This window comes from Candoia aspera, chromosome 2, assembly GCF_035149785.1.
Source record: "Candoia aspera isolate rCanAsp1 chromosome 2, rCanAsp1.hap2, whole genome shotgun sequence".
Lineage (NCBI taxonomy): Eukaryota > Metazoa > Chordata > Lepidosauria > Squamata > Boidae > Candoia > Candoia aspera.
In genome coordinates, this window is record NC_086154.1 from 20664636 (window position 1) to 20682839 (window position 18204).

Genomic DNA, 18204 nt, shown 5'->3' on the forward strand with positions numbered 1-18204 from the left:
CCTCCATCGCCAAAGGCAGAGCAGCCACTTCTGAAGGGTTTCCTCCGCCTCCTTCCCGCAACCTGTTCTATACCGAGAACTGCGTTTCCCCCACCTGCTCTGCACACAGAATCCACCAGGGGGCTCCCTCTGCACAGAGAAGGGAACACCAAGAGCTTCGGCATTGGGCGGCTGGAGGGTGGGAAGGGAGTGACATCACTCAGTCTTCCCTGTCTAGGACGCTGCACTCTCTCCCTTTAACCCTTTGAGCGTCGCAGGCGGTTGCATAAAAGGGATACGGGAAAGTCTTGTACAGAGAGTCTTGTAAGGAGGAGGTTCAGACGTGCCCTGGGTGAGTGGGGCACCTCTTCCCGTTGGAAGGAAAGAAGGAAGGAAGGAAGGAAGAGACACGTGCGAAGTCCTCATCCAGGTTCAATCTTTTGAGTCCTGGGAGAGGGAGAGCTCGGATCCCATGGTCCCCTGCCGCCCTTTCCATGCACGTAACAGGCAGCGGGGAAAGCAGAGCTCCAGACCAGCGGTATTGCCCCCGCCCCCCAGGAAGATATCCAGGATCCCCAGGAAGGAGGAGGGGATCTGGGGGAGCCCTTCACGCCCCATTTCCTGGGAAAATCCCGGAAGGAGGGGGAGGGGGAGAGTTTGCATTGCAAATCTCAAGCAGGAAAGAGGAAAAGCTTCGCAAGGAAGGCGATGCAAAAGATTGTGCCTCCATTCTCACCACGTGCTGGATGAAAATAACAGAGGGTTGGATCCTCTGCAGTTCAACATGTCTTAGGAGGGTGAGTGAACCAGGACGTCATCCTCCGCTACCTTCTTTCAAGCCCTGTGTCTTATGTGAACTCAGCCCCTGCGGCTGGTGGAGCTGTTTGAGCTTAGGGTATGTTTTGTGAACCTGCCTGCGTGTAATAGCGTGCCTTGGCTCTTCCAAAGCAAACCCTGAAGAAAGGGAACTAAACATCCTAAGGCAGGGTCATTTAATTGGCATTTCATTTGATGAGAACTGAACTTTCATGGTTTGTTAACCTGTTTGGGGCTTGGAATGTTGTGTAAATCCTTCTTGTAGGTAGATGTAGATCTAGGTATTTATTAAGCAAGCCCTTCCATCTGAGAAAAAAGAAATAGAATGCTCCGAGATGCATTTCTTGGGTATTCCAAGTCCTTGATGGAAGTTAATCCCATATATTGCACCACACAGATAAACACACAAACATGCACAGGACCTATCTGCTCAATGCCATTGCAACCTATACCAGTTCAGAAAAACTTTCCTTCCCTGGGGATCAGTGTTGTTCAATGGTTAAACCTACCACTTTCTAATTCTTGGTATTTATTTTCTTTTCCATTTCTGATATACTGAACATCCCCCTTTACAGAGACAATTATCTCTTGGGCAAAGAGGGCTGAATGGCCTGCTGTGGCCATTCCAGCAACTACAGGAACAGTCCTATGAATTTGATTGAAAAGGCGTTTGGAGATCCACAAGATTCCTTAGACCCATTTGGAGTTGTGCTAGAGGAAAGGGAAAGAATGGAGACACATCCTTCAGGAAGTGAATTAACTGGAAAAGGCCCTCCTGCTGTTCAGCCTGGGAGCTGTGGGGAGTTCTGGGCAAGAACTGGGCAGGAGATCCTGGAGGAGGAAACCATCCGTTCAGAAGGTCAGCCCTGGGACTTCAGGAGCATCTGGTATCAGGAGGCTGAGGGTCCCCGAGGACTTTGCAGCCGACTCCACTACTTTTGCAGTCGATGGTTGAGACCGGACAAGCACACAAAAGCGCAGATGCTGGACCTGGTTGTCCTGGAGCAGTTCCTGGCCCTCCTGCCCCTGCAGATGGAGAGCTGGGTGCGGGAGTGTGGGGCAGAGACCAGCTCCCAGGCGGTGGCCCTGGTGGAAGGCTTCCTCCTGAGCCAGGCGGAGGAGCGGAAGGAGCAGGTCGAGTTGCAGGTGAGAGACCTTCATGAGGAAGGGGTTTGAATACAATTGTCATGTTCACCGTTTCAATGTTCCTGGTACATCGTAACGTTTCGCATGTTATTTCCCTGATTCGCGTTTGATCTTGGCTGGGAGGAGGATTCCACTGTGCAGAGGTGTAATCTCTTGGCTGCTAGTTTGGAATGTGTTTGGGTTATCTCATGTGTTCAAGGTTACTTTCCAAGGATCAGTGGGTGACGGTTACCAGCACCTGGGAGGGGGGTGGTTGCTACGGCCGGGCGAGGGGAGGGATTACGTTTCGAGCCGAGGGGTTTTAGTTTGTATTTGGCGCGCTTTTGCTCATTCTCAGCTTTCTCTGTATTTGCATACTATTCTTTCAATAAATCAGAAATCATTAAGTATCTACTTGTGAGTCTGAGCATGTCAGAATAGGCAATCATTACATAAAGCTGAGAATTCCAAAAAAATTTTTTCCGTTAACAACCTTCCAGAGTAATCTGTGAGGAGTTTAAGTTAGCGATGACTGAGCCTACCCCTCACTCGGGGGAAAGTGTGTATTCGAGTACGGGGGAACCGGATTCCATGGTAAAGAAGGTGGAAAAGGCCCCCACGCCAGAGTCGGAGGACTTATCGGAGGCTTCGAGCCCCAACCCAGCAGAAGGGAAAGCTGTGAAATCCAAGGTGGTTAAAAAAGCGGAAGAGCCACCAGAGGTTCCGACGACGTGGGGTGAGGAACAGAGAAACCTACCTGGAACGTCAACGACGGTGGGGAAGCAGAGGTATCCGCTGTCCCCGAATGTGGTTAGAATTGACAGAGGGTCAGAAGACTCAGAGAGCCCTGAGAGGTCCCAGGGGTGAGAAGCTAGAATTCAAGCCCTGGAAGACCTGATGTTGAAAATGTGGTGGGGCCAGGGCAGAGGGGGAAGGGAGCTTCGCTCCAGACAGTCATCCCCGTCTCTCTCTCCCCCCCCCCCTGCCATGAGGAAGAAGGATCGTAGGAGGCATCGGGCGGGCTCGCCATCCCGCAGTCCCAGACGTGCGTCCCCATCGCCCCCACGGCACTTAGAAGACAGAGGGAGGGGGAAAGACAGAGAAGGGAAGAGAAACCCCAGAGTCAGAGTTTCGAGTTCCCCTCCCCAAGAAGAAAAATCCCCAGGAGGTGCCCAGGAAAAGGACTGGGCAGGAGGCAAGGAAGAGAAGCCCACAGGGCGCAAGATACAGGGATTTCACTGTCAAGTTTGATGGGGATCCCACGAAGCTGTCATTTTTCTTGACCAATGCAAAAAGCTATATGGAGGAGTTTGGGAGGTTGTTTCCTTCCGAAAGGGCTAAGATAAATGCTGTGGCCACCAAACTCAAGGGAAGGGCAGCTGATTGGTTTGTCCAATTAATGGAGATGGAGGCTATGGAATTGGAAGATTTCGAAGATTTCCTATGGGCACTCAAGTTGCATTTCGCTGACCCGCTAGCCAAGGAAAAAGCAAAGGTGGCTTTGAGGGAACTGATCCAGGGAGCGAAGTCCGTTGCAGATTATGCCCTAGAGTTCCAAGCCTTTGCTGCAAAAGTCGATGATTGGTCGCAAACGACCTTAATAGAAATGTTTAAGGATGGACTGAGACCGGAGCTGCTGAGGTGGTCGTTGGGAAGGGCAGATCCCCTTACCCTATATGACTGGATTCAACTGGCGGGGAGCGTTGAGCAAGCCCACGCTAAGTTTGCACAAAGCAGAAAGGGTCCTAAACAACTGGCTATGATGAGAGCGGCAAGGGAAATTCCATAAGACCCTCAACTGGATTATTTGGGGTACAGGATATCTGACAAAGGTATTGAAATGGACCCTGCAAAGATCCAAGCCATTCTGGAGTGGGAGTGCCTGCGTACCCGCAGGCAGCTCCAAAGTTTCCTTGGATTTTCCAATTATTATCGCCAATTCATCCAGGGGTTCGCGGAAATTGCGTTACCCCTCACTGACTTATTGCGAACAAAGTGTCTGGGGGACACATGCCGGGTGAAGAACCCGGGGGCAGTGCTTAAGTGGACACCGGAATGCCAGGTGGCTTTTGACAAGCTAAAAAGCCTGTTCACAGCTGAGCCTATCCTGCAACACCCTGATCCCACTAAACCTTTTGTGGTTCAAGTGGATGCCTCCGATTTCTCCATTGGAGCGCTGTTGTTGCAGGCAGATGCTACTGGCTGCCTAAAACCCTGTGCATATCTCTCCCGCAAGTTTTCTGAGACAGAACGACGATGGCATGTTTGGGAAAAGGAAGCTTTTGCCGTGAAAACCGCTTTGGAGGCATGGCGCCACCTTTTAGAGGGGGCCAAATGTCCATTTGAGGTTTGGACGGAGCATAAAAACCTAGAAGCGCTCAGCATGCCCCGTAAACTCACCCCTAAACAAATCCGTTGGGCTCAGTTTTTCAGCCGCTTTGATTTTAAGTTGAAGTTCATTCCGGGTAAGAAAAACTTCTTGGTTGATGCGCTTTCCCGCCTGCCTCAGGATTCGACCTCAGTACCAGATGTGGTGGGTACAGTATGGACAGAGCCACAGTTAGGTCTACAGGCTGTCACTCGCAGCCAGACCCGTGCGCAGCTCCCCTCAGCTCCAATTTCGCCGGCTGGGAGGAGGCTGTCGCTCCCTTCTCAATTGCAACAACAGTTTCTTTCCGAACTGAAATCTGACACTTGGTTGCAAATGAATAAAGACACTGTTACCTTTGACCAAGGCTTTGCATGGAAGCAAAGCCGTCTCTATGTCCCTGACAGTTTGCGAAGGGAGGTCCTCCTCAGGTCCCATGATGATAAAACGGCTGGTCATTTTGGCTTTGTAAAGACCCTGCACCTGGTGCGACGTCAATTTTGGTGGCCTACATTGAGGCATGATGTCAAAGACTATGTTGCATCTTGCCCTGTCTGTGCCATGTCAAAACGGAAGGGGGGAAAGCCGCATGGTTTGTTGCAGCCAGTGGCTAGCCCCGCACGTCCGTGGGAGATCTCAATGGATTTTATAGTCGAATTGCCCCCAAGCCAGAGAAAAACTGTGATTTGGGTTGTGAAAGATTACTTTTCTAAACAAGCTCATTTCATTCCATGTGCCTCTATCCCGCCAACTCAGCAGTTAGCCCGCCTCTTCCTAGTACACGTGTACAGGCTCCACGGATGCCCCGCCCGTTTGGTCACTGACCGCGGGACACAGTTTACTTCCCAGTTTTGGCGGGCATTTTTGAAACTGCTGGGCACCAAACAGGCGCTCTCCACTGCGTCACTTTGGAACAATATTTGCGAGCTTTTGTTAACTATCAGCAGGACAATTGGGTAGATCTCCTGCCCTTTGCTGAAGTGGCATACAACAACGCTGTGCATCAGAGCACAGGGCACACCCCTTTCCGGACTGTGTCTGGACGGGATTTCGTGCCCATTCCGGATTTGCCTCAACCCACTTCCCCGCCTTCTTCGCCTTCTGACTGGGCGACACACCTGGCTGACTCCTGGCCGGTTATTCAGCAAGCGTTGGCAGACGCTCAATCCACCTACAAGCTGCATGCTGATAAGAAGAGAGTGCTCCAACCTGCCTTCAAAGTTGGTGACAAGGTCTACCTTTCCACCAAGTTCATTAAGTCTCCTCAACCTTCTAAAAAGTTGGCTCCCAAGTTTGTGGGTCCCTTCCCCATTGTTGTGATGATTAACCCTGTCACCTTTAAATTGGACTTGGCTCACAATCTCAGGCGCTTACATCCTGTTTTCCATTGCAGCTTGCTCAAGCCTCACAACCATTCCGATCGCTGGCATGTCCAGTCTCCACCTCCTGCACCCATCATGATTGACGGACAACAGCATTTCGAGGTGAAGGAAATCCTTGATTCACGCAGGCTTCGCAACACCCTGCAATACGTGGTCCGCTGGAAGCACTTTCCCCATCCGGAGTGGGTGGCTGCCCACAATGTTCACTCCCCTCTCCTAGTTCGCCGCTTCCACGCTGCTTATCCTATGAAACCTGCTCCTTAGTTAGCTGTGGGGGGGCGGTATGTCATGCTTTGGGGGGCAGTATGTCATGTTCACCGTTTCAATGTTCCTGGTACATCGTAATGTTTCTCATGTCATTTCCCTGATTCGTGTTTGATCGTGGCTGGGAGGAGGATTCCACTGTGCAGAGGTGTAATCTCTTGGCTGCTAGTTTGGAATGTGTTTGGGTTATCTCATGTGTTCAAGGTTACTTTCCAAGGATCAGTGGGTGACGGTTACCAGCACCTGGGAGGGGGGTGGTTGCTACGGCCGGGCGAGGGGAGGGATTACGTTTCGAGCCGAGGGGTTTTAGTTTGTATTTGGCGCGCTTTTGCTCATTCTCAGCTTTCTCTGTATTTGCATACTATTCTTTCAATAAATCAGAAATCATTAAGTATCTACTTGTGAGTCTGAGTATGTCAGAATAGGCAATCATTACAACAATAAGCAATGTGTTTGAATTCTTAACCCCTCCCTACCAGAGTTCTCTGGCATTCATGATATGTAGAGATGTTTCACTCATTCTTGTAGGACCTTGTTCCATTATCCATTCTAGAAGATAGATCTGGGACAGCCGTTCCTTTCTTACTTTCCAGCCTCACCGCTGGACGTTGGGGCTTTGAATTTGTGTTCAGAGAACAAGAATCCACTTCATGTTGTGGGGTGTCTGTTAATTCTTCTTTTCTCCTTCCTATTATTTATTTCAAGTCCTTTGCTGTGGAGATCAGAGATGCTGAGGGAAGGAGGAATCGATCAAATCCCCCTCAGGAGCTGTTTTTCAGGAGTTTCTTTCAGGAAGATCCAAATCAGGACACCTCCAGAGGTAATACAAGGTCCTCCCATTCCCCAGAGACATCCCAGCTTCTCTTTGTATTCTCTTCTGTAGAATACCTCCTCCTATTTCATTAATTATGCATTTTAAAATTCTTTCTCCCTCACAGGGAGGAATGAAACGAAGTTGTTGATTCCTTATGGTGGAGCTGAAACAGTGCTTGAACCTCCAACTCAAGTAAGAGCAGGAAATTAGATTTGTATTCTCCCTTTCCTTCAGAAAGTCAAGGTGGTGTACGTAGCGCTGTTGTCAGGGCAGCCACGCTCCAAATAAATCACAGACTCACTTAGGTAGTCTAAGGATTTCAGGATTTATTAGAACGGATTGCATGCAAGAAAAAAGATGGGAATACTTGTGCGTTGACAGGTTGCCCTGTTTATACTTTGTTGGCGGACGTTGTGCTTCTTCACCCTCGAGCTAGGACTCGATGGGTGCTTGAGGCTGTAATGAGTTGGTTGATGGGCGATGCCGGTGCTTTCCTTTGTTTTTCTGCCTTCGTCTGGATCGGATGTGTTCAGTGAGGAAAGGTGGAGATGTTTCCCTAATCTTTTGTTAAGTGTTTAAGTCCTGTCTGATGGGTGCCCCCATTATGTGAGATGTGTGACTGTGTTCCCTGTGAAATGATGTGTTGGTTCCCTTGTCCCTTTTTAATGGTTGTTAATATGATCTGAGGGTCTTCCCTTTTGTGTCATGATTTCCTTCCAGACATGGGTGCTTTAGGGATTATGCTGTTCTCTTCCTATTATGCATGTTTCCCGTTGTGATGCCCATAGGCCTTGCAACGGGGAGCATGACAACTGTCTCCTTCCATTTTTCCCTCTTGTTTGGCTGGGTTAGTTTTGTATTCCTGAGAAACATAGAAGATTCAAGTGAGATTCTTATTAGGAAATATTTTTTAAAACCATTACTTAACTCTCCTTGTGCTAGTTGCTCTCCCTAGATTGCGATAACTAAGTTTTTATAAAAGCTTTGAAGAGACCCATTATCTGGTAGTTCTTTGACTTGGAATTGTACAAGGCTGCTCAAAAAGAACGAAATACTCACACTGGCATATGACCATTTTTAAGAAGCCTTGTTTGCAACCAGTGATAGGAAAAATAAGCCCATGAGATTAAAAGATAAGGCAGACTATTGAAATCCAATGAAGGTGGCCAAACAGAAACGTCTCTAAGTGAACATTGTTCTGAAAGAGCACAGAATAAAAGCACTTTTGGCTTGCAAAGTAGTTTCTAATCCTCTGATTTGTGCCTGGATTTGGAGGCCAAACAATCCAGCTTTGCAAAGGCTGAAAAAAGCCCTTCCCAGGAAATTTTCTCCGCCTTCTTATCTCCCGTTCAGCCAATGGGTTGGACTACTAGCAGCTTCCTTGCAATCTGAGGAGGAGCAGAAACTGGGTTGCCTCTCCTTGCGTATTGATGGCAGCCCACACAAATCCCTGGCTGAGCTCTCCCAGCTCTTTCATGCAGGTGTCGAGCATGGACAGGATTGCTTCTTCTGGGGACACCACACACCATTTGCTGCAATGCTAGAAAGAATCCCCCACCCATTTCCTTCTGCAAACAGAGGAAGGATTGGAGTCACTGATAGGTGGGTTTCCAAGGCCCATCTGCCAGTTGATTCTCTCCAGACACTAGGAGTCTTTTGATGATGGATGGATCGATCTAGAAGGAAAGTGGGCTTACTTTCACTGAATGGCACAAAGTCCTGCAGAATCAATCAAGTTGATAAAACCTGCCTGAATTTGGGAATTGTGAACAATAGGACAGATCTTGCAAATCCTCCTGGGCCTGCTCTGTTCTCTTTTTCCTTCTGCAGGAGGGCCTTGTGTCCTTTGAGGAGGTGGCTGTGTGTTTCTCCGAGGAGGAGTGGTCTCAGCTGGATCCTCACCAAAAAACGCTGCATTGGGAAGTCACGCTGGAAAATTGTAGGAATGTGGCCTCTCTGGGTAAGGGTTTGCTACTTTCCAATCAGAGAATTCAGGAAGACATTTTGTAGTGAGATGCTATCAACTACAGTATTTTTTTTTAATTATTGTAATCTTATTAAAGAATTTTTATCATAGTAAAACCAATACAAGTTTTGAAGGGGAGATAAAGAAGATAAAGTAATAAGTGAATAAGAAAGAAGTATAAAGAAATGAGTAAACAGAAAATGAAAAAATAAAAATAAAGAAGTAGCTTCCAATCTTGTTAACAGCAGTTCTAAATGCAATTATATTTTAGCCTCTCTCTCTATGGTAACATCCTAGTTATCCTTTCTTATCTTCAAACCCATTGATCTCAAGTTTATTTTGTTCTCTTTTCAGCAAAAAGTCCATAAGGGGTTTCCAGGCCCTAATAAGTGTAGATATTGTCCCGTCTCTAATCAAGCAAGTCAATTTGGCCATCTCTGCAAATTCTGTCATCTTCACCAACCATTCCTGTGTTGTAGGTATTTCAGAGTCCTTTCATCTTTGTGCATATAATAGTCTTGCTGCAGTTACCATATACAGAAACAATCTTCCATGACTCTTTTCCAGCTGTCTATCCATGAGTCCCAACAGAAAGTGTTCTGGTTTCAGTTGGATATTGATCTTTAAAATTCTCTGTATCACTGTATTTATTCGAATCCAACATTTTCTAGCTTTCTTACAAGTCCACCAAACATGATAAAATGTCCCTTCATGTTATCCACATTTCCAAAATAAATTGAAGTACCTTTATACATTTCTGGTAATTTTTCTGGTGTCATATACCAACGGTACATGACTTTATAAAAGTTCTCTTTTAGATTATAACGTAACGTGAATTTCAGTCATTTCAACCCCACATGTTCCGATTGCTCCATCTGTATATTATGACCAAAATTCTTGCCCATTTTATCATACATGTTTTAACCTGTTTATACAGTTTAGCAATTACATGTTCATCATTTGTATGTAATTCAGGTTCAAATTCTGCCTTATGTTGTTGAGTACCACAGGTCCTTTTATTTACCTTGAACCTTTCTGATAACTGTAAATATGAAAAACATTGACAACTATTTCCCTCTGCCATCAATTGCTCTCTCGACGTCATTTTGTATTCCCCTTGCTCATGTTCTAATCGCTCTCGACGTGTTATCGATTAGTCTTTGCCTGCTGCTGCTCTTCCATAAAATGCCTCTTGTGCCAAGAACCATAAAGGGTTTTTTCGGGCCCAGTCTGGGTTTGTATCTCTTCCATATTCTCAATATGGCACTTCTAGCATAATGGTTTTTAAAATCTACATTAATCGTAACTTTATAGTACCACAAATATCCATGCCATCCAAACCTCAGGTCATGCTGATCAACATCTAAAATTCTCTTATTTCTCAGCAACACCCACATCCAAACCAAACGAAACAGCAGGCTGCAGTGTACAGTTTCAAATCAGGCAGACCTAATCCTCCTCTTTTCTTTGCATCTTGGACAATTTTATATTTAACCTGTGGCTTTTTTCCATACAAACCTAGATCTCTCTTTCTGCCATTGCTTAAATGGTACATCAGTTGTCAAAATAGGTACTGTTTGAAACAAAAACATCATTCTAGGCAAAACATTCATTTTTATCACAGAAATTCTCCGCAACAGTGACGGTTTATTTATTTATTTATTATTCAAATTTCTATCACTGCCCATCTCCCCCCAAAGAGGGGGACTCTGGGTGGTTTACAATAAAACTCCCATTTTAACATATCCTTCTTAATTTCATTCCATATCTTAATTTTTCTTTTCGTGTCAGAAGAATCTACCAAGGAGTTCTGTATTGAAAGGATTTTCTGGTGACATCACAGTTGCCCGGGAGATGCCCTACGAGGCTCCTTTCATGTCCCTGTTATTTTTCCCACAAAAGTGGTACCTATTTTTATTTATTTTATTTATTTATTATTCAAATTTAATTACTGCCCATCACGCCCAAAAGAGGATTTATCTACTTGCATTTACATGCTTTCAAACTGCTGGGTTAACAGGAACTGGGACTAGTTGACAGGAGCTCACCCCGTCACGTGGCTTGCGCTCTCGGATTTTGAACTGCTGAGCTGCCGACCGTAATGTTCCTCTGACTCAGCGTCTTAACCACTGAGCCACCGTGGGCCCTTTTAACATAATTATTTTGAAATAACATGCAGTTCATATTGATCATAGTTATACCCAAGTATTTTACTTTTTTCTCAATCTTGATGTCCTAACAACCAGGAAACACACTGAGACAAGGAACTGGTCTCTAATATTTATTGCTAGTACTTAACAGGAATCCTAACAAACTGAAGAAGCGTGGGGAAAACCCAGACATATAACCCCCAAGGGTTAAGGCGGTCCCGATCTGTGTCTCTTTGAATGGCTGAACAATTCATCAGTGCTGCGCATGCGCTTGACAGTCTGGATGGGAGCCTCCTGCTCGCCATCCTTACTCATGACACTTAAAACCTGTTGTTCCCATCAATTCTACTTGATCTTCCATTTTCATATTTTTGTTAACATCTTTGTCTTTTGATTATTAATCTTAAAACCCACTAAAATGCCCAATTTCTTTAATCTTTCATTAGTATTTCTATTCCCTCCAAAGAATCTTCCAGAATTACCACCAAATCCTCAGCAAATGCCCTCAGCAGCGGGGCAAAGGGCATCCTTATCTTGTCCCTTTTTGTATCTCACAAGGTTTTGTTAATGCTCCATTAACAATTATTTGTGCTTTTTGCAAAGTGTAGATCGATTCCACCCATGTAATAAAATTCTGTCCGAAGTCATATCTTCCAAAATTCTAAACAAGAAAGTCCAGTTCTAAGATCACTGCCGCTTCTTTTTCATTATGTGGTTCTAATATTCCAAAATCTCCCATATATTTCTGATGTTATCCCTTAACTGTCTCTTAGGTCAATGGCTCTCTGCTTAAATGCATCCTGTGCCATCTCTCATCTGGTGAATTTTTCCATTTCAATTTCATATCAGTGACAAAAAGCTCCTTGGCTTCAGGAGATGCAGAACTCCATCATATTGAGTTCAGCTTTTTGGGTCCAGATGCTTCCCTATCAGTCCTTTGAAGGACTGTCATTTATTCAGGTGCTTGGATTAATGACTTTTCTTCCTTTTCATTTCAGTCCTGAGCCTTGAGATTAGGAGCAAAATGGTGCTGTTTCTGCATTGCAAACATGCTGTTTAGGGTTAATAGAAGAAATCTAGGTTTTTTCCTCTGCGACCCTTGTGATTTTGCCAAGAAAAAAAGGAACACAAATGAAAGGCGTTTGGCTAGGAAGAAAAGGATGAGTTTCAAAATTGATTTAGTTCTCACAGGTCTCTGCTGAAATTGAACCCCCTCCAATAAATGTTAGGTTTTCTCCTTATACTTCCTGGGATGTTCCCCTGATTCTTCCTTAACTCAGAGCTGACTCTGGGTGGGATTTGAATAGGTACAGATAATAATAAACAAAAAAAGATGCTTTAGATCTTTTCAAGCTCTTATGGCTCATGAATACAGAAATTATCATTTCGATACCATGCCACTGTAAGCATGCAAAACTGTAATATATTGGAATTTGGCAAAATTTCAGAAGGAAATTCATATGACTTCCTACAGTTGGATCTTTCCCCCTAAATTTCCTATCATTTTAATTTCTCCTTTCCTTTGAAGGTAATAATGGGCAGGAGAATAAAGATTCCAGTGAACCATCCCAAATGATGAGGCAGGGAGATGGAACAGAGAAGCCTGCAATTCAAATGGAACTAGGAAGGCATGAGAAGAACCAGTCAAATAATTGGAATATGAAAAGCTCAACTTCCATAAATGCTCAGATACCAGACTTTCTTGCACAAGAAGGAAAAATAAAGAAAAAATATGTTGGGAAAAGTGTAAGAGAATTTAAAGATGAATTAGATGTAAATGAACACTATCCAACCCAAACCAAAGGAGAAGATTATATATGCCAAGACAATGGAAAAAATTACAATTGGACTTTCCTTCTTTCTTGTGAAAATGAGTCTCTTACTTCTGATAAAAGCATCCACTCAGGGGAGAAGCCATATAAGTGCACGGAGTGTGGAAAGACCTTCATTCAGAGCGGTGAACTTACTGACCATAAAAACATCCACACAGGGGAAAGGCCATATAAATGCATGGAGTGTGAAAAGCACTTTATTAAGAGCAGTCAACTTATTTCTCATAAAAGGATCCACACAGGAGAGAAGCCATATAAATGCAGAGTGTGTGGAAAGGGCTTCAGTGCAAATGGGTCCCTTATGAGACATAAAAAGATCCACACAGGGGAGAAGCCATATAAGTGCATGGAGTGTGGAATGAGCTTCAGTCATAATGGTTACCTTACTTCCCATAAAAGGATCCACACAGGAGAGAAGCCATATAAATGCACAGAGTGTGGAATGAGCTTCAGTCGTAGTGGTTACCTTACTTCCCATAAAAGGATCCACACAGGGGAGAAGCCATATAAATGCACAGAGTGTGGAACGAGCTTCAGTCGTAGTGGTTACCTTACTTCCCATAAAAGGATCCACACAGGAGAGAAGCCATATAAGTGCATGGAGTGTGGAATGAGCTTCAGTCATAATGGTTACCTTACTTCCCATAAAAGGATCCACACAGGGGAGAAGCCATATAAATGCATGGAGTGTGGAATGAGCTTCAGTCATAATGGTTACCTTACTTGCCATAAACGGACCCACACAGGAGAGAAGCCATATGAATGCACGGAGTGTGGAAAGACCTTTATTCAGAGCAGTAAACTTACTAGCCATAAAAGGATCCACACAGGAGAGAAGCCATATAAATGCACAGAGTGTGGAATGAGCTTCAGTCGTAGTGATTCCCTTACTTCCCATAAAAGGATCCACACAGGGGAGAAGCCATATAAATGCAGAGTGTGTGGAAAGGGCTTCAGTGAAAATGGGTCCCTTATGAGACATAAAAGGATTCACACAGGGAAGAAGCCATATAAATGCATGGAGTGTGGAAAGAGCTTCAGTGAAAAAGGGTCCCTTATGAGACATAAAAGGATCCACACAGGTGAGAAGCCATATAAATGCATGGAGTGTGGAAAGAACTTTATTCAGAGTAGTGAACTTACTTGCCATAAAAGGACCCACACAGGAGAGAAGCCATATGAATGCACGGAGTGTGGAAAGACCTTTATTCAGAGCAGTAAACTTACTAGCCATAAAAGGATCCACACAGGAGAGAAGCCATATAAATGCACAGAGTGTGGAACAAGCTTCAGTTGTAGTGGTTCCCTTACTTCCCATAAAAGGATCCACACAGGGGAGAAGCCATATAAATGCAGAGTGTGTGGAAAGGGCTTCAGTGAAAATGGGTCCCTTATGAGACATAAAAGGATTCACACAGGGGAGAAGCCATATAAATGCATGGAGTGTGGAAAGGGCTTCAGTGAAAAAGGGTCCCTTATGAGACATAAAAGGATCCACACAGGGGAGAAACCATATAAATGTGCAGAGTGTGGAAAGAATTTCAGAACAAGTGGTTACCTTACTTTCCATAAAGGGATCCACAGAGGGGAGAAGTCATAGAAATGCATGGAGTGTGGAAAGAGATCAGGAGGAACAGTGACCTAATTTCCCATGCACAGATCCATTTGGGTGAGAATCCATGTAAATTCTAGATTTAGTTGTTGTTTATTCATTTAGTTGCTTCCGACTCTTCGTGACTTCATGGACCAGCCCATGCCAGAGCTTCCTGTCGGTCCTCAACACCCCCAGCTCCCCCAAGGACGAATCCATCACCTCTAGAATATCATCCATCCACCTTGCCCTTGGTCGGCCCCTCTTACTTTTGCCTTCCACTCTCCCTAGCATCAGCATCTTCTCCAGGGTGTCCTTTCTTCTCATTATGTGGCCAAAGTATTTTACTTTTGCCTTGAATATCATTCGCTCAAGTGAGCAGTCTGGCTTTATTTCCTGGAGGATGGACTGGTTTGATCTTCTGGCAGTCCAAGGCACTCTCAGAATTTTCCTCCAACACCACAATTCCAAAGCATCGATCTTCCTTCTCTCAGCCTTCCTTATGGTCCAGCTCTCGCAGCCATATGTTACTACGGGGAACACCATTGCTTTGACTATGCGGACCTTTGTTGTCAGTGTGATGTCTCTGCTCTTAACTATTTTATCGAGATTTGTCATTGCTCTTCTCCCAAGGATTAAGCGTCTTCTGATTTCCTGACTGCAGTCAGCATGTGCAGTAATCTTCGCACCTAGAAATACGAAGTCTTTCACTGCTTCTACGTTTTCTCCCTCTATTTGCCAGTTATCAAGCTGGTTGCCATAATCTTGGTCTTTTTGAGGTTTAGCTGCAAGCCAGCTTTTGCACTTTCTTCTTTCACCTTCATCATAAGGCTCCTGAGGTCCTCTTCGCTTTCAGCCATCAAAGTGGTATCATCTGCATATCTGAGATTGTTAATGTTTCTTCCAGCGATTTTAACTCCAGCCTTGGATTCCTTAAGCCCAGCAGGTCGCATGATGTGTTCTGCGTACAAGTTGAATAGGTAGGGTGAGAGTATACGGCCCTGCCATACTCCTTTCCCAATCTTAAACCAGTCCGTTGTTCCATGGTCTGTTCTTACCGTTGCTACTTGGTCGTTATACAGATTCTTCAGGAGGCAGACAAGATGACTTGGTATCCCCATACCGCTAAGAACTTGCCACAATTTGTGATGGTCCACACAGTCAAAGGCTTTAGAATAGTCAATAAAACAGAAATAGATGTTTTTCTGAAACTCCCTGGCTTTCCCCATTATCCAGCGGATATTGGCAATTTGGTCCCTAGTTCCTCTGCCTTTTCTAAACCCAGCTTGTACATCTGGCAATTCTCGCTCCATGAATTGCTGAAGTCTGCCTTGCAGGATCTTCAGCATTACCTTACTGGCAAGTGAAATGAGTGCCACTGTTCGATAGTTTGAACATTCTTTAGTGTTTCCCTTTTTTGGTATGGGGATATAAGTTGATTTTTTCCAATCTGATGGCCATTCTTGTGTTTTCCAAATTTGCTGGCATATAGCATGCATTACCTTGACAGCATCAACTTGCAAGATTTTGAACAGTTCAGCTGGGATGCCGTCGTCTCCTGCTGCCTTGTTATTAGCAATGCTTCTTAAGGCCCATTCAACCTCACTCTTCAGGATGTCTGGCTCTAGCTCACTGACCACACCATCAAAGCTATCCCCGATATTGTTATCCTTCCTATACAGGTCTTCTGTATATTCTTGCCACCTTTTCTTGATCTCTTCTTCTTCTGTTAGGTCCTTGCCATCTTTGTTTTTGATCATACCCATTTTGGCCTGGAATTTACCTCCAATGTTTCTAATTTTCTGGAAGAGGTCTCTTGTCCTTCCTATTCTATTGTCTTTTTCCACTTCCGTGCATTGCTCGTTTAAAAATAATTCCTTATCTCTTCTGGCTAGCCTCTGGATTTTCGCATTTAATTGGGCATATCTCCCCCTTTCACTTGTGCCTTTTGCTTTCCTTCTTTCTTGGGCTACTTCTAGTGTCTCAGCAGACAGCCATTTTGCCTTCTTGGTTTTCTCTTTCTTTGGGATGTATTTTGTTGCCGCCTCCTGAACAATGTTGCGAACCAATTCTCCAAAGTTCTTCCAGGACCCTATCTACTAAGTCCAGTCCCTTAAATTGATTCTTCACCTCCACTGCATATTCCTTAGGAAGATTAGTGAGCTCATATCTAGCTGATCTGTGGGTCTTCCCTAATCTCTCTAGTCTGATCGTAAATTGTGCAATAAGAAGTTCATGATCTGAACTACAGTCAGCTCCAGGTCTTGTTTTTACCGACTGTATAGATGTCCGCCACCTTTGGCTGCAAAGGATGTAGTCAATCTGATTTCGGTGTTGTCCATCTGGGGAAGTCCATGTATAAAGCCGTCTCTTAGGTTGCTGGAAGGGAGTGTTTGTTATGCAGAGTGAGTTGTCTTGGCAAACTTCTATCAGCCTATGTCCTGCTTCGTTTTGTTCTCCCAGGCCATGCTTACCTGTAATTCCAGGTGTCATTTGCCTGCCCACCTTAGCATTCCAGTCTCCTGTGATGAAAATAACATCTCTTTTAGGCGTGTTGTCCAGTAGGTGCTGCAGATCCTCATAGAACCGCTCTACTTCAGCTTCTTCAGCATCTGTGGTTGGGGCGTATATTTGGATCACTGTGATGTTAGATGGCTTGCCCTGAATTCGAATTGAGATCATTCCATCGTTTTTTGGATTGTATCTAAGCACTGCTTTAGCCACTTTACTATTAATTATGAAAGCTACTCCATTTCTTCTGTGGTCCTCTTGTCCACAGTAGTAGATCTAGATTTAGAGTAGTTGGCTAAATCTTTGCAATTCCTATTTACGTATACTGAACTAGGAAAGCAAGGTTTTTTTTAGGCTGACCCTCACAACTGGCAGCCCCAGAGAGATGAATTTACCAATGAACACAAAAGCAACGGGAACATGCTGTTTTAATTGTGAAGGTGTCCAATGCTATTGTCATGGTGGCCTCAGATTCAGATGTAGAAGGGCAGCCAGCTCCAGAAGTGGTTAATGAACAGTCAGGTGCGCTCACCAGATGAACTGCTGCCTGAGCAGGGAGAGGAGGCGGGGCTGGGCAGCAATCAGCAGAGACATCTGCGGCAATTCTCTGAAGATGAGGGCACAGAATTACCACCCCTCCCAACACAAGAGCCTGGCAGGCAGCAAAGAGAGCAGAGCGAAGGAATTCTCTTTAGGCACGTTTTGCTGGACTTGTGGGGACTTGATTGCTCTTGTGTGCGTTTGCACATACTTTTCCCTCTGCTGCTTACTATTGCTTAAAACTCACCTAGTAAAAGTTTGCAGCTACCTCTCTGTGTACTTGTCTTTGCTTGGCCTGAGACAGGACAGGTATTGCCCATCAGTAAGAGAATATCTTTTTTTTTCCACCACCACCCGTGCCTTGCGATCGCAGCTGCCCCCCCCCCCCACCTCCAGCAATTGTGGATGGGGAGGAGGAATTCGAAGTCAAGGAAATTCTGGACTCTAGGAGGAGGGGAAGGGGCATCCAATATTTAATACACTGGAAAAGGTACCCTGAGGAAGAGAGAACATGGGAAAATGCCAGAGATGTACATGCACCAGTACTGGTTCAACGATCTCATCAGCTTTTTCCTGACAAACCCAAGCCTCATACTCTCCCAGAGATTCCTTACTCACTCGATCAAGCAGAGGAATCCCAAGCAGAGGAGTTTGTAAGTTGGTAACCTCCACTCCCGCGAGAGGCCCGGAAGCCAGAGCAAGAGGATGAGGGGGAGCCTCAGCCGTCCACCTCAGGCTTGCATTTCCCAAGGGGGAGTGGGGAGGAATCTTCTAAGCATCTAGCTATTTTCCAGAAGCAGCCACCTGGGCCAGAAGTGTTATCAGACTTGGAAAGCAGCAGAGACTCGTCCTTGGAAGAGTTTTCC

The 18204-nt window shown here is 45.1% G+C and overlaps 1 protein-coding gene across 1 annotated transcript; it reads left to right on the forward strand.

Moving 5' to 3' along the window:
- Positions 1-259: 259 nt before the first annotated feature.
- On the forward strand, positions 260-14296 carry LOC134489954 (zinc finger protein 665-like). The gene is made up of 6 exons (XM_063292828.1): positions 260-776; positions 1371-1941; positions 6640-6754; positions 6873-6940; positions 8579-8708; positions 12393-14296. Exons 2-6 carry the CDS (start codon positions 1402-1404, stop codon positions 14294-14296), a joined length of 2757 nt encoding a protein of 918 aa, XP_063148898.1. The 5' UTR covers positions 260-776; positions 1371-1401.
- Positions 14297-18204: the final 3908 nt, after the last annotated feature.